The 15,710-nt window shown below is 52.4% G+C and overlaps 2 protein-coding genes across 3 annotated transcripts; one reads left to right on the plus strand and one right to left on the minus strand.

Moving 5' to 3' along the window:
- Positions 1-3,319: 3,319 nt before the first annotated feature.
- PCGF1 (polycomb group ring finger 1) lies at positions 3,320-5,622 on the minus strand. Its single transcript, XM_053590003.1, has 9 exons — positions 5,503-5,622; positions 4,968-5,073; positions 4,657-4,809; positions 4,411-4,482; positions 4,181-4,286; positions 3,966-3,999; positions 3,779-3,865; positions 3,564-3,644; positions 3,320-3,459 (listed from the first exon to the last, which is right to left on the minus strand). Exons 1-9 carry the CDS (start codon positions 5,593-5,595, stop codon positions 3,412-3,414), a joined length of 780 nt encoding a protein of 259 aa, XP_053445978.1. The 5' UTR covers positions 5,596-5,622; the 3' UTR covers positions 3,320-3,411.
- Positions 5,623-11,858: 6,236 nt separating this feature from the next.
- TLX2 (T cell leukemia homeobox 2) lies at positions 11,859-15,510 on the plus strand. 2 transcript variants are annotated; one of them, XM_053590006.1, is made up of 3 exons: positions 11,859-14,237; positions 14,677-14,914; positions 15,034-15,510. In XM_053590006.1, exons 1-3 carry the CDS (start codon positions 13,838-13,840, stop codon positions 15,248-15,250), a joined length of 855 nt encoding a protein of 284 aa, XP_053445981.1. In that variant the 5' UTR covers positions 11,859-13,837; the 3' UTR covers positions 15,251-15,510. The 2 variants fall into 2 exon arrangements, with proteins under 2 accessions (XP_053445981.1, XP_053445980.1); XM_053590005.1 differs by having other exon boundaries at positions 14,113-14,914.
- Positions 15,511-15,710: the final 200 nt, after the last annotated feature.

Here is a 15,710-nt window from a genome sequence, read left to right on the forward strand (position 1 = left end):
TTTTTTTTTTGGCACCAACTTTTTTTTTTTTTTGTAGAGACAGAGTCTCACCTTACCGCCCTCGGGTAGAGTGCCGTGGCCTCACACAGCTCACAGCAACCTCCAACTCCTGGGCTTAAGCGATTCTCTTGCCTCAGCCTCCCGAGTAGCTGGGACTACAGGCGCCCGCCACAACGCCCGGCTATTTTTTGGTTGCAGTTTGGCCGGGGCCGGGTTTGAACCCGCCACCCTCGGTATATGGGGCCGGCGCCTTACCGACTGAGCCACAGGCGCCGCCCATGGCACAAACTTCTTAAGAACACCAGCGTGGGCTCGGCGTCTGTAGCTCAAGCCACTAAAGCGCCAGCCACATACACTAGAGCTGACCGGTTTGAATACAGACCAGGACTGACAAACAACAATGACAACTACAACCAAAAATTAGCTGGGCGTTGTGGCAGGCACCTGTAGTCCCAGCTGCTTGGGAGGCCGAGGCAAGGGAATCACTTAAGCCCAGGAGTTGGGGGTTGCTGTGAGCTGTGATACCATATCACTCTACCCAGGGCAACAGTTGAGGCTCTGTCTCAAAAAATAAAATAAAATAAAAAATAAAGAACACTAGTGTGCTCAGTGAGGGAGAAAAGAGAGGAGCCTTAGGATAGATGTAATTAATCCAAAATCTCCAGAGGTGTGCTAGAGCAGCAGGCTCAAAACTGACAGAAGTCTGGCTGGCGCGGTGGCTCACGTCTATAATCCTAGCACTCTGGGAGGCCAAGACGGTGGATTGCCTGAGCTCACAGGTTTGAGACCAGCCTGAGCAGGAGCGAGGCCTCATCTCTATAAATAGCTGGGCATTGTGGTCGGTGCCTGTAGTCCCAGCTACTCAAGAAGCTGAGACAAGAGAATCTCTTGAGCCCAAGAGTTTGAGGTTGCTATGACTTATGATGCCACGGTACTCTATTGAGGGTGACAAAGTGAGACTCTGTCTCAAAAAAAAAAAAAAAGTGACAGAAGCCTGATTCTGGCTGAGGGAATGTTTCCTGAAGGAGATACTGGTGGGGGAGAAGCATTCTAGGCAGGAGGCCTGGAAACACTGGAAGCTTTGGTCATCTTGGAGGTCATGTCAGGAAGGAACTGTATCCAGGCTAGTGACTCTGCAGTGTCCCCCCACATGGATCCCCATTGCCTGCCCCTACAAACTCCAGTGCTCTTCCTGGGCATTTGCAGCCTCTCCATCTGCACCTACCTCTTGGCCTACACTCCTCTTCAGAACAGAGGTACAGACACTTTCTCAAGCCCAACATATACAGCATGAAAGAGCACCAGACCTGTGCTCAGGAAAATTTCCCCATGAGTCTTCAGCTCTCTGTTTTAAATCTATTTATTTCTAGAAGTGGGGACTTGCAGCCCAGGCAGGTGCAGTGGCTCATGCCTGTAATCCTAGCATTCTGGGAGGTGGAGGTGAGTGGATTGTCTGAGCTCACAAGTTAAAAGACCAGCCTGAGCAAGAGTAAGACCATTTCTTTTTCTTTTTTTTGTAGAGACAGAGTCTCACTTTATCGCCCTCAGTAGAGTGCCGTGGCATCACACAGCTCACAGCAACCTCCAACTCCTGGGCTGAAGCTATTCTCTTGCCTCAGCCTCCCGAGTAGCTGGGACCACAGGCGCCTGCCACAACACCCAGCTATTTTTTGGTTTGCAGTTCAGCTGGGGCTGGGTTTGAACCCGCCACCCTCGGTATATGGGGCCAGCGCCTTACCAACTGAGCCACAGGCGCCGCCCAGTAAGACCATTTCTACTAAAAATAGACTAGTCCAGTGTGGCTGTGACAGGCACCTGTAGTCCCAGCTACTCTGGAGGCTCAGGCAAGAGGATCACTTGAGATCAAGAGTTTGAGGTTCCTGTGAACTATGATGACATCATGGCACTCTACGCAGGGGACACAGTGAAAATGTCTCAAAAAAAAAATTGAAAAGAAATGGGGACTCACTATGTGGCCCAGGTTGGAGTGCAGAGGTACCATCATAGCTGACGGCCTCCTCAAACTCCTGGGTGCAAGCAACCCCGAAAACAGGCACTGATACCACAGTGGGCAAAGTACGTGTCAAGCTTTGTTGCACAGTTCAGGCTGCCTTCACTGTCAGGCAGTCCTATTCCCTGTTCCCTGCCACCCAACCTCCATCTATGGAAGCTCAATGCCTTCAGCACACACTCACCAGGTACAGCTACACACAACACCCTCTTGAAACCCTCTTGTCAGACTTGGGATAACATAGAATTTAGGGTTTAAATTCAGATTCTGGAGACACTCAGACTGCTCACTGCATTTCACTTCTCCCAGATTGGGCACCACCACATTCACTGCCTTCAGGAACTCTTTGCCTTGGCCTCCCTCTCTTCCTGTCCCACTTGGGCAAGTCTCTGGCTATCCCACTGAGTGGTCCATAGAACAGAGTCACTGGCTGGGTTTATTTTCAGCACCCAGTCACATGGCCTACAAAGTAATGTTTGCTGATTAAATAAATGGAGCTCCTCTCTTGCCTCTTCCCTCTTGTTCCTTGACGCTGCCCTTCTCTCCTCCAATCAACTCCCTCACCTCAACTACTTTTTTTTTTTTTTTTTAGAGAGAGTGTCACTCTGCTGCCCTGGGTAGAGTGTTGTGGCGTTACAGCTCACAGCAACCTCCAGCTCTTGGGCTTAGGAGATTCTCTTGCCTCAGCCTCCCTAGTAGCTGGGACTATAGGTGCCTGCCACAACATCTGGCTATTTGTTGTTGTTGTTGCAGTTTGGCCGGGGCCAGGTTTGAACCCACCACCCTTGGTATACGGGGCCGGTGCCCTACTCAATGAGCCACAGGCACCGCCCCATCCTCCTCAACTACTCTTTCCCCAACCCCTGGCTTTACCTAAGCCCCAGGCCCTAAAGGGCTTGCTGAATGCTGTATGGACAGCTAGGCCTCCATGACTGACTATCACTGTGGCTCCCACCCCATGTTTTTTAGACTTCTCCTCCTCTATTATAAAACCATTGTGCAATTCTTTGAAGTTTTCTTTATCAGTTGTCTTCTGTCCTGCATTAGCCACCCTAGCCTTTATCTCACCACTGCTGAATTAGGACACCTTCACACAGGCCTGCACATATACGGCAGCATACAAGGAGAGTGAATGCTCCCCTTCAAAAAGCTTTCCCTTAACCGGAAAGAGTGCTGAGGGTAGCCTTGTTTAAAACATATACAGTCTACCCTTATCCTTTGGCAAGACATTAGGGGCCAATGGCCATAGAGGAGAAGGCCCTTCCTCAAAACGAAACTCAGAAGACTAAAGAAGAGAGATGCTTTTTAAAAAGTTTTTATTTCAAAAAATAAAGCCACAGTTAATTTTACATAAATATCTGGGGAAGGAAGGGGAGTAGGAGGGAACAGGGGCTTGGCCCCTACCTCCTCTTCTCTTTCACACTGTATTGTAAAAGCAAAGGAGATGGCTAAGGAGAGAACCAGGGAAAGAAGTAGTCAGTGAAGACTATCCTTATCCAGAAAGGTCTCACAGCCCACCCTTGCCCTGGGACTGCCTTGGCTGCTGGCTTACCTTGCCGAACCAGCGGGAGAGCCATATCTGCTTCATTGTCATGTGATCAGGGAGAACTTCATTGTCAAAAAGGAGCTGCACCTAGAAGGAAGATGGTGGCAACTTTAGGAACTCTCCTCTTCGGTAAGTCAAGAACTACTTTAGTCCATCTTAGTCTCTGTCCCTCCCTTCTTAGCCTCTTCTCCCTCAAAAAAATCTAATGTGGGATTACTCACATGCTGAGGATTTAGCATTAATCGGTGACACAAGACCCTCCGGAGATGGCGTACCTCAGCTCTAACAGAACATCGAACATACTTGTTCTGGGGGTGGGGAAGGGAGGGAAGACAACAAGGTATGTGAGGGAAGAGCCATGGAAAGGTAAGTCTCCTTAGAGAGGCCCTCCCCATCAGCCCTTCTCACCTGTAGGATGCTTTTATTCTTGTCTTTGCTAGAACTGAGGGGAAACAGACACACGTTAGGGAGCCCTATCTTTCCTCCTCTTTCCCACCCAGAGCCAAGATATAGTCTCTACAAGGGAACAGGTCCTTCCTCACTGCTCAATTTCTCCCCAAGCCCCTTCCTGGCTCTAAGTCATCAATGCTATCACCTTGTACAACCCCTGACCTGCCTCTTACCTCAGCCGCTCTAGGCAGAGGCTCAGCTGCTCATCATAGCGATAGTAGTGGGCTTTAGAGTGGTCAAAGCTGCTGAAGGGGAGGCCGAGGTTGCTCAGGGCTGGCTCTGAGAAAGACAGGGTAGTGAGGAAGAAGGTACAGGTTCCACACTCCTCTTTCCCCAGAGAGCAAAACTGGGCAAGAGGAATGATCTCTGGCTTTAATTCATCTTCCTGCTGTCAGGGACATACCTTCCCCACTGGGCTGGGTGACCCGGTCCAAGCCTCGGGACTGGTAGAATTCTCGAATTCGTTTCTCTTCACCTAGAAGGGGGTGAAGTATGGGAGCAAAATATTAGTCCTCTTTCACTCTTTGTTCCTCTAGTTGTCAACCTCTTTATCTACATGATTCACACCAAAGCCCTTGTCAGCTGAAGCTGCCACTTAGCATCAGTCCTCAAGAAGCCCCTCAAAATCAGATTACCAACCACCACTCACTGTCTTGCAAACCAGGCACGAGTTTGTACACGATGTCCTGCATGACCCGATCCAGTTTGAGATTGAGAAGTGGCTGCGTCTCGTGGATCTTGATGTTGCACATGGGGCAGTACTTGCTGGTTTGTAGGTACTTCACTATACAACTTTTGCAAACTGCAGGAAGAGAAAAACACTCTCAGGCCCTCTGGGAACTGGATTCATGGACTGAGTGGGGTGCCTGAATGGGTAAGGTGGGCAACACAGATGATGGCAGTCAGCTTGGTGAGAACTAGGACCTGAATAACCAGGCAGGCGCCATCTAGGGCACTCACAAGTATGAAGACACTCTGTGATGGTGGTGGCATCCACGAAGTAGCCAGCGCACAGGCAGCAAACGATGTGCTCATTCAAGTCTTTGATCTTCACTCGAACCTCCTCCTGCAGATATATCCTCGGTTATCAATCACTCATCCCCATCCCCGAACCTGTGCGCCTTCCCGGCTTGGGGATCGCCTCTTTCATTGGATTCCATGGCCAAGCCCCGCACCTTGTGCAGTCAGCAGGGGATCAACGGCCGGGGAGTGGCACTCCTCCTCCGCCCAGCAGAGGGCTCCGCGCACAGCGGGGGCACCTTTCACGTGGACTCGCCTGACCCTCCTTTCCCAGGGGAGACTACAAGACGTGGGCAGCAAAATGCGCAGGCGTTCCAGCCCGGAGTTTGGCAGCCCGACCGCAATTGCGCAGGCGCATTGGGCGCCCTTGCTCTGCGCAGGCGTACTGGGCGCCCAGCCAGCCACCGCCCGTCCTCTAGCCCGCCCCAGTTCGCCCCACTAGCCGACCACAGCAGTAACCCTGCCGCCCTTGCACCTCGTTCCGTAGTGGGTCCATCTTGTACACTGACTGGAGCTGGTTCCGAAGCCTCATCGCGATCGCAATCTGGCCCCCCTGAGGAGACGCCATCTTAAAGGCTGATCCTGGCCTGCCACTTCCGGTGCCGCCTGCGGGGCGGGACTTGTCTCCCAGCAACGAAGGCCTAGGTCTTTTCGGATTCGTTCAGCCTTTGTAAGGCCCCGCCCTTGTCTCTTACTCCCCGAGTGCTCACCTGAGCCCCAGTGGCCCCTCCCCCTCCTCAATCCGTAATTGGGGAAGGGTGGGGGGTAAAGTAGGGAAAGGTTCTACCTCTTTGACGTCCTGTAGGAATCATCATAATAGACCCTACACGATCTCAAGACTAACTTTTGGAGCCTGTGAAAGACTGCCCCCCTCCTACCCTAACAGGCCTGGCTGTCTGCACCCGCTACCCATTTAGGGTCATCCGTCTCCTGTGACTACCATCCGGCTGAGGAAACCGCTCCTGAGTCCTCCCATAATGCCGCCCTTTGAGACGGTCTTACTGTCGCGTCCGCGTAGCGGAGCTTCATTCAGATGGCAGGCCTTCTCTCGGCCTTGTGGCGAGAGTTTCCTGGGGCTTTGCGGAGTGTCGGAGAGGAGGATACAGGGTGGGGTGGAAAGGGAGACCCCAGGGACTTGGTAGTGATCTTACCCCCCTATTTTCTCCCTGCTGCCGGGAGATGGCGTGGGGGGGTGGGTGGGCAGGCCCTGGTTAATGATGATGATTTAATCATCGGCGCCTGCGGAGGCCTGGGACAGACTAATGCAGAGCAGATGCCGAAGGAGGAGGGGAAGACGACTAGGATACTACCGCAGACACGCTTAGGCAGCGAGCGCCTGTGGTAGCATAGGCCCACCCCACACTTGGGAAGGACCGAGGGGGCTCGAGAGCTTGTACACCGATGTCCCTGAGTACTGATAGTGGGATTTAAAAAGGAGTGAGTTTACTGTGAGGCATTAGCAATAAATACAACTAGAGATTTAAAGGGAAAGATAGAGACCTTCCCCAAAAAAACTTTCTGGAGAAAGTGGGACTTTGTGTGGGCACAATTTAGATATGGGGGAGGAGATGGAAGAGTAGTAGAATAGAAAAGAAAGAATGGGGAGGAATGACCACAGAAGGACAGGAAGGAGGCCATGGTGTTGATTGATAGAGACGATATAAAAAGCAGGGTCTTGGTAGCCGGGCGTTGTGATGGGCGCCTGTAGTCCCAGATACTCCGGAGGCTGAGGCAAGAGAATCGCCTAAGCCCAGGAGTTGCAGGTTGCTGTGAGCTGTGTGATGGCACTCTACTGAGGGCGATGAAGTGAGACTCTGTCTCTACAAAAAGAAAAAAAAAACAAACAAACAAAAAAAAAAAAAACGCAGGGCCTTGGCCAGGTGCAATGGCTCATGCTTGTAATCCTAGCACTTGGAGGCCTAGGCAGGTGGATTGCCTAAGCTCACGAGTTCGAGACCAGCCTGAGCAAGAGCGAGGCCTCGTCTCTAAAAATAGTAGTCCCAGCTACGTGGAAGGCTGAAGCAAGAGAATCACTTGAGCCCAAGAGTTTGAGGTTGCTGTGAGCTGTATCATGACAGACTCTACTGAGGGTGACAAAGTGAGACTCTGTCTCAAAAAGAAAAAAAAAATCAGGGCCTTAAGAAGTTGTCTAAGGGGGTGGCGTCTATGGCTCAGAGAGTAGGGCGCCAGCCCCATATACCCAGGGTGATGGGTTCTAACCCAGCCCCAGCCAAACTGCAACAAAAAAATTGCCGGGTGTTGTGGCGGGCGCCTGTAGTCCCAGCTACTAGGGAGGTACACCTAAGGGCTCAGCGCCTGTGGCTCAAGTGGCTAAGGCTCCAGCCACATACACCTGAGCAGGCGGGTTTGAATCCAGCCCAGGCTGCCAAACAACAATGACAGCTGCAACCAAAAAACAGCCAGGTGCTGTGGCGGGCGCCTGTAGTCCCAGCTACTTGGGAGGCAGAGGCAGGAGAATCGCTTGAGCCCCGGAGTTGGAGGTTGCTGTGAGCTGGGATGTCACAGCACTCTACCCAGGATGACAGCCTGAGGCTCTGTCTTAAAAAAAAAAAAAATCACCTAAGCCCAAGGACTGGAGGTTGCTGTGAGCTGCGACACCATAGCACTCTAAGGAGGGAGACAAAGTGAGACTCTGTCTCTAGAAAAAAAAAAAGTTGTCTGAGGGCAATTGGGAGCTAGCAGACTTTTTTGAAGAGAGGGTGTTATAAAATTTTCGTTCATTTCTTTTCAAAGTAAAGTAGAGTGAATAATTAGCAAGAAGTTTAATTATTTGTTAATCAACTATTCATTACAGCCACTGCGTACTTACCTCCCTGGTCCAAGCTACCATCATCTCTCCTCTGATTGCAGTGGCTTCTTGACTGCTTTCCTTTCATCCACCTTCACCCCTCTTTAGCCTGTTTTCTTTTTCTTTTTTTGTAGAGACAGAGTCTCACTTTATTGCCCTCAGTAGAGTGCTGTGGCGTCACACAGCTCACAGCAACCTCCAACTCCTGGGCTTTGGCAATTCTCTTGCCTCAGCCCTCCCGAGTAGCTGGGACTACAGGCACCTGCCACAAAGCCCGGCTATTTTTTTGTTGCAGTTTGGCCAGGCCTGGTTTGAACCTGTCACCCTCAGTATATGGCCGGGGCCTGGTTTGAACCTGTCACCCTCAGTATATGGGGCCAGTGCCCTACCCACTGAGCCACAGGCGCTGCCCCCTTTAGCCTGTTTTCAATCAAAAGGAATACAGGGAACTTTTTGAGGTGATGTATATGTTTATTATTTTGATTGTAGTGATAGTTCCATGAGTGTATACATTTGACAAAACTAACTGTACATTTTAATTATACCTCAGAAGGCTGTTAAAAATAAAATTGAAAAATTAGGTTGTTTCTTTTTACTGTTCAAAAACTTTTGCTAGCTTCTCTTATTTATTTATTTTTGAGAGACAGAGTCTCACTTTGTCACCCTTGGTAGAATGCCCTGGCGTCACAGCTCATAGCAACCTCCAACTTAGGCTTAGATGATTCTCTTGCCTCAGCCTTCCAAGTAGCTAGGACTACAGGTGCCCGCCACAACTCCTGGTAATTTTTTGTTGCAGTTTGGCAGGGGCCGAGTTTGAACCCACCACCCTCGGTATATGGGGCCAGCGCCCTACTCACTGAGCCACAGGCACTGCCCTAGCTTCTCTCTTCAACCAAAGTCCTTACAGTCCTTACAGTCTTTACAAAGTCCTGCAAGGCCCTGGATGAGTTCAACCACCTGGACTCTTCACTGTTTCATAGACACACCAGGATATGCTCCCACTGTGTCTCCAATTTTAAATGTTCAGATAATCAAATGTCTCCTTTTAGGTCTTTATGAGGCTTCTGTGATCACTCACAACAACCTACCTACATTTCACTTCCTTGCTTTTTCTTCTTAGTGTTTATTAGTGTTATTATCTAACGTATTTTTTCTTTTCTTATCTAACTTATTTCTAATATTAGAAATATTATGCAGTTTATCATCTGTCTCTCCCACTAGAATGTCAGTTTCTCAGTTTCTAGGGATGATAAGGATTCCTTTTCTTGTATTCACAGCTATATATCCAGTGCCAGGCACATAGTAGGTGTTCAATTACAATTTTCTGGATGAACAAATGAGTGAATCCAGATGGTGGTGATGACAGCCAAGATTAGGGATTTAGTGATAGAAATGGAAAGGAAGGGCTATATCTGAAACATTTCAATGGTAATAGCAAGAAGTAGCCAGGGGCTTTGTTAGGTAGGCCTGGGTAATAGGGTGAATGAGAAGCCTTGGGGATTAGGGTGGGAAGAGTCTCCTTTAGCCTACTGGACTTAAGGTTGCCACAGGCAAGGCAGGTGAAGCTGGCCAGAAGACTAGGAGAGTGGTGGGTCCAAAGTGCCAAAACAAAGAATTGAGGTCTCAGAGTTATCTGAGTGGCTATAAGAGTTGGGACTATTGGAATGAATTAAACTTGAGTAGATGAAGAGCTAAAAACAGAAAAAGCTTATGTCTGAGTTCTGAAAAATGCTCATGATCTTCTGTTCAAGAAGCAAAATCAGTGGAGGAAAAACTTAGCAGTGACTATGAAAGTCTAAAGATGTAGAGTAAGACAATATTACAGAAGCCAAAAAGACATGTTAAGAAATGGTGATCAATAAAATAAAATATGTCAGAGAAGTCCTAGAGAAGGGATATGGGATATTGGAACTCTCTGAGAAAGAGTCAGTGTAGTGAAGCCAGATTTCATTTGGTTAAAACAGGAATAAATGATGAGGAAAGGGAGGCAGTGGGTGTGGGCAGTAAAAGGGGGGAAAAACAATTTTTATTGAAGAGTCAGGCAAAGATTTTGTTGAGATGATGAAGATCTGAGACAGTTGGGAGTAAGAAAACTAAATTGATGAGAGAAATGATGATATGGAGTGGGGACCATTTGTAATGAAAAACACTGCACCAACAATAAGGAGAGGAAGGAGAAGGAGACTAGGCTAATAGCTTGGTCTCTTACTATGAAGCTGCAGGCTTGAAGGCCTGAAGACTTAAAGAGTTGAAGTGGGGACCACATACGATATGGTGAGACAGGTCTAAAATATTTGTGTGTATAAGAGGGCACTCACCCCAGTGCCTCTGTCTTCAACATGGACTAGCAGGAACCAGCTTTCCTCTGGCAATCAGAGAATCAGAGTGGTGGAGGCAAAAGATATGCCAATCTGAGCCAAAAGTGGTGGTGCACACCTGAAGTCCCAGCTACCTGGGAGAATAAGACAGAAGGATTGCTTGAATCCAGAAGTTGGAGGCCAATGAGACCCTGACTCTTAGAAGAAGGAAGAGGAAAAGGAGAAATTCCTAGGACTGTGGCAGACAGAATTATATGTCTTCTGTTCCTGAAATGAGACACCAAAAAAAATTTTTTTAAAGGTTAGTTAAAACTGTTTAATAGGAAAGACACTAAAACTTTTTTTAACCACCCCCTCCGCCAGAAGATTTGTATGTACTATTGAGTTTGTGACGATTTGCCTCAAAGGATCATTTGGCCAGTCTCTGGGTAGCAGTACCATCTGTGCTGACCTCAAAAGGTAGGGATGTACAGGTCTGCATAATGTTGCCTTTTTTTCATTCATTGATTCATTCACCATCACCACCCCCACCCCAACTTAACTTCAGAGCAGATAAAGGGACTGACAAATTCCTTACTGCAGGCCAAACCCCTCCAGAGGATCTATTCCTTTGCTATCTCTTTAGTGTCTCTGTCCCATCCCCAGAAGTCCAACACTTGCCATCTCTCTGAAGGTTTTGCCTGAACAACAGAGATTTCAGGCTTCCTCGTAGCCCTCTCTACCGCTGAGAAAGGGTGCTTGAGTTTCTGTGAAGGGACAGGGGAGAGTGTTATCTGTCTCCACCAATGCAAAAATCTAGGGGCTGGGCACCCATAGCTTAGTGGTTAGGGCATCAGCCACATGCTCCAGGGCTGGTGGGTTTGGACCCAGCCCAGGCCTGCTAAACAATGACAACAACAAAAAATCGGCAGGTGTTGTGGGGGGAACCTGTAGTCCCAGGTACTTGGGAGGCTGAAGCAAGAGAATCGCTGAGCCCAAGTGTTTGAGGTTGCAGTGAGCTATGATGCCCTGGCATTCCACCAAGGGTGACAAAGTGAGACTCTGTCTCAAAAATAAATAAATAAATAAATAAAAATAAAAAGATAAAAATCCAGCTGCCAAATTGACACGAGTCCTACCCTCTTTCAGAAAATAGCCCTGAGGCCCGGCTGGAGAAACTAGCTGATAGAGATGGCCAAGGTGGGGGAGGATGTCACATACAGAGGGTGCCAAAAAATATATACACATTTTAAGATAGGAAAAAACTTTTAAAATTGTAATACTCATTATATGCCAATAACAAAAAATGAATACAACTCACTTTTGACCACCTCTTGTAATTGCAGATGTCAAATATGACTTAAGTATTACAATTTTAATACAGTTTTTCCCCTTAAAACGTGTATACAGTGGCTCAGCGCTCATAGCACAGTGGTTACAGCGCCAGCCACATACACCTACCCTCCTAAACAACTGCAACCAAAAAATAGCCAGGCGTTGTGGCAGGTAGTCCCAGGTACTTGGGAGGCTGAGGCAAGAGAATCGCTTAAGTCCAAGAGTTGGAGCTTGTTGTGAGCTGTGACGCGACGGTACTGTACGGAGGGCGACAAAGTGAGACTGTCTCAAAAACAAAAAAACAGCGTATACATTTTTTGGCACCTTCTGTATTATTCTTACTGCTCACCACCCCCACCTTTTCCACCCCTCCCCCTTGGTTTACTCCCTTCTACCTAAGGCTTCTGAGAACACTGCAAGAGTGCTGGAGAGAGCACACCCTTCTTTCTCTTCCTGCCGAGCGAGATGCCCAAAGATCATCCTTGGTTCCCAGGAGAGAAAATACCCTCTCACCCTGCCCCAGGCACCAGGCTGCCAGCCCATCTGCTGGGGAGAAAGAAGGGACAGAGTTTTTCCCAGTAATCCTGGAGAATCAATTGGAAACCAGTGCTTCCAGAGAAACCCATCTACTAGACTTAGAAGACATTTCAGTTCACCCGGGAAATCAGTGAGGTGGAGCTGAACACCGAGATGGACTAGGGGCGACGGTCAGGGCTGGCACAGCGGGATGGGGTCCTTTAGTCACCATGTGTCGAGACAGGCTAAGCTGTTCATCCGTGCCCACCCGCCCGCGGGATGGTAGAAGCGCCCCCCTCCCCGCGCCCAGTCTCACCGGCTCGGAGGCGCCAGAGCCCCCCCGGGGGCCGGGGCGGGCCGGGGAAGGTAATGTAATTCTGGACCAGCTAACCCGATTACCGCGGCCTGCACCGGGCAGGGCGGCGGCGGGGGCGGGTCTAAACTCAGGGGCCCGCCCGGCGGGGGTCCCATCCCGGGGAAGGACGCAGAGTTCACACACTCCAAGCTTCTGGGTCCGCGGCCGGAGGTCACAAGGTCACCGAGAGGCTTCAGTCTTTCCCCCTCCTTCTTTCTCTGACACGCTCTAGGCACATTTTCTGGGCTTGGTTGGGGTTAAGTGCCCATGGGAAATGAGGCGCCACTGATCCTTCCAAGGCCTCAGTAAGGTCTCACGTGTCGCCTGTGGCGATTTCACCCTCCCTCCTTTGTGAGGGTTGGGGGGAGAAGAGTGCGTGAGAATAGACTTCTTAGGCGAAAATGGTCTCACGCCGTGGGGCCCTCTGCGTTTGCGGTGTGTGTGGGGAGGGTGTAGAACGCCAGCCCAAGCTTCCACAGGCCCGAGTTGGCCTGGGTGGAGCCGTGGGTCTGCTTTACACTGATTTCAGAAAATCGAAATGCTAAGAAACAGGGCACCAATTACTGGTGCACACGGACCGGCCTTGCTGGAGAGGCCAGAAGGTGCACCAGAATCTCCAGCCAGAGTAGCTGTTCCCCGCCCTAGCCCACCGGACACGCCTTGCTACCCTCTTCCCACACCTGTCCTTTTCTCGGGCCTCCAGCTCGCCAGGCGCCGTTCTTACAGAAGAAGCGCCCAGCCACTTCTTACGCAGCCAGGAAACCACAACGAGATTTGGTCTTCGAGGGCACTTAGGCAGAGGCTACAACGAATCCAGAAGTTGTCAAGCAGTACGCATCGAGAGGTGAAGAATGGGGGGCTGGGTAAAGAGGCACCTCTGGAGGAAGCCGGTGAAGAGGCTGCAGCCAAAAGGCAGAGGCCAGCGAGGATGGAGGCGAGGTGAGCATCTCCGCTGACTCAGCTGTGCACGCTAGGGCCCCTCCCGCGCTGATTCTGGTTCCTAACACTCTCGCCCCCTGTCTCCCACCCACCCGGAACATCTCCGCCCTTAGGTCTTCCCCCACGCTTGGCACAAACAGACGTCCCTTCCCCTTTAACGGCCGGGCCCCGCCCCTGCCCTATCACCAGCCCCCATTACCCACCCGGGGCCGATCTGTCAGTCACTGCCCTAGCCCGACTGTCCAACCCTCTCGGCTAAGCGGCCCCGGCAGCCCAGCGTCCATCTGCGCTTCAGAGTCAGCAAGGAAGCTCCTGGGGCCCCAGCTGGCCGCCCTTCCCGGGATGCGAGTCCCCGCGCAGACGACGGGCAGCGGTTGGCAGGGGCGCGGCTGCTCCGAGTACACCGCGATGCTGCGGTTCTGGGGGCCCCGGCGCCCCGCCTTGGCCAGCCCATCAGGCCCCTGAATCTGCCGTCAGGAGCGCGCCACTGCCAGGTTCCTGGAGCTGCCCACGGCAACCCAACCGACAACCTTCCTGAGGTTCTCCCTGGCCCGGACCCATGGAGCCGGCGATGCTCGTTCCACACAACCTTCCACACCACGAGCCAATCAGCTTCGGCATAGATCAGATCCTTAGCGGCCCCGAACCCCCCGGGGGCGGCCTAGGCCCGGGTCGTGCGGGCCAGGGTCATGGGGAGAATGCGGCGTTCTCAGGTGGATTCCATGGAGCGTCAGGCTACGGTCCTGCGGGCTCGCTGGCTCCGCTACCCGGCAGCTCTGGAGTGGGCCCGGGAGGCGTGATCCGCGTCCCTGCTCACCGCCCGCTGCCTGTGCCACCGCCCACTGGAGGTGCCGCTGCAGTGCCAGGGCCCTCGGGTTTGGGAGGCGCCGGGGGCCTAGCTGGACTCACCTTCCCCTGGATGGACAGTGGTCGCCGCTTTGCCAAGGACCGGCTCACTGGTGAGGTTGTCTGACCCCTCCAGCGTCATGCCTCACTCTGACTCCGTTTTCTCATCTCTTATCTTTCTGCTCCAGCTCAAGACCCCCTTTCCTACCTTCCCCCAGATTATCCCAGGGAATCCTCCCGCAGCTCTGATCTCTTATTCCTGGAGGCGATGGGGGGGAGCTACTGTGGGTCCAGGTGCCCCTCTGCGGTCTCACTGTCCGCAACCCAGGGAGGGTAGGGTGAATTTATGGGGGACTTCTCTCCCTCACCCAAGGGGAAGGGCCATTTCTTCCAAGGGCTTTTCTGGTCTAGAGGCCTCTGCTGATGCGGGACTGAGCTTAGGGCCAGGGAAGGACCGGGAGCTCTGCGGCCTCAGTAGCCGCGCTCATTTTCTCAGTGACACTGGCCACCCCTCAAACCCTGCCCTGCTCTGCTCTTTTTCCCTGCCGATAGCCGCGCTCTCGCCCTTCTCCGGGACGCGCCGCATAGGCCACCCCTACCAAAACCGGACCCCCCCGAAGCGGAAGAAGCCGCGCACGTCCTTCTCGCGCTCGCAGGTGCTGGAGCTGGAGCGGCGCTTCCTGCGCCAGAAGTACCTGGCCTCGGCGGAGAGGGCGGCGCTAGCCAAGGCCTTGCGAATGACCGACGCACAGGTCAAGACGTGGTTCCAGAACCGGCGCACCAAGTGGCGGTGAGGCGCGGCGCGGCGCGGGTGAGGGAGGACTGGGGTCCCTGGCCCGGGCCAAGTGGCTGTGAGGTGCGGGGTGGGCGAGGGTCGGCCTCGCTGACCCAGCGTCTTCGTCTGCCCAGGCGCCAGACGGCGGAGGAGCGTGAGGCCGAGCGGCACCGCGCGGGTCGGCTGCTGCTGCACCTGCAGCAGGACGCACTACCGCGGCCGCTACGGCCGCCGCTGCCCCCGGACCCTCTATGTCTGCACAACTCGTCTCTCTTCGCGCTGCAGAACCTGCAGCCCTGGGCCGAAGACAACAAAGTGGCTTCTGTGTCTGGGCTTGCCTCAGTGGTGTGAGCGACGCTTGAGCAATCGGCCAAGCGCTCTTTTTAGGACTGTAGAGGCGCGGGGAGCGCCGAGCCCCCGGAGCCGTGGAGCGCGCGACTCCCTGCGCTCATGGTTGTGTGGCAGCCGAGCGTGAGGAGCAGCAGGTCTTGAGGCTATCGTCGAGGGCTATGCAGCCACCGGCGGGGTCCCAGGCCGGCCTTGCACAGATGCCGGGCGCTCTCCGACACTGCTTTTCCCGCCATTTCCCACTTAACAGCTGGTACCTGAGGCGCCAAGGGGGCGGAGCCTGCAGGACCCTAGCCAATAAGGTGCGGGGAGGAGACCAGCCTGGCCAATGGGAGCTGCTCTCCTGAGGGACTCGGGATTCTCCGGTGGGTGGGGTCGGGAGCTGGGGTCTGCAGGCGCGATCTACCTTCGGAACTTTGCTGGGAAGGGCGGCAGCAGCCGGTGCTGGCTGGGTCTGTACCAA

This window comes from Nycticebus coucang, chromosome 4 (assembly GCF_027406575.1).
Source record: "Nycticebus coucang isolate mNycCou1 chromosome 4, mNycCou1.pri, whole genome shotgun sequence".
In the NCBI taxonomy this organism is placed as follows: Eukaryota; Metazoa; Chordata; class Mammalia; order Primates; family Lorisidae; genus Nycticebus; species Nycticebus coucang.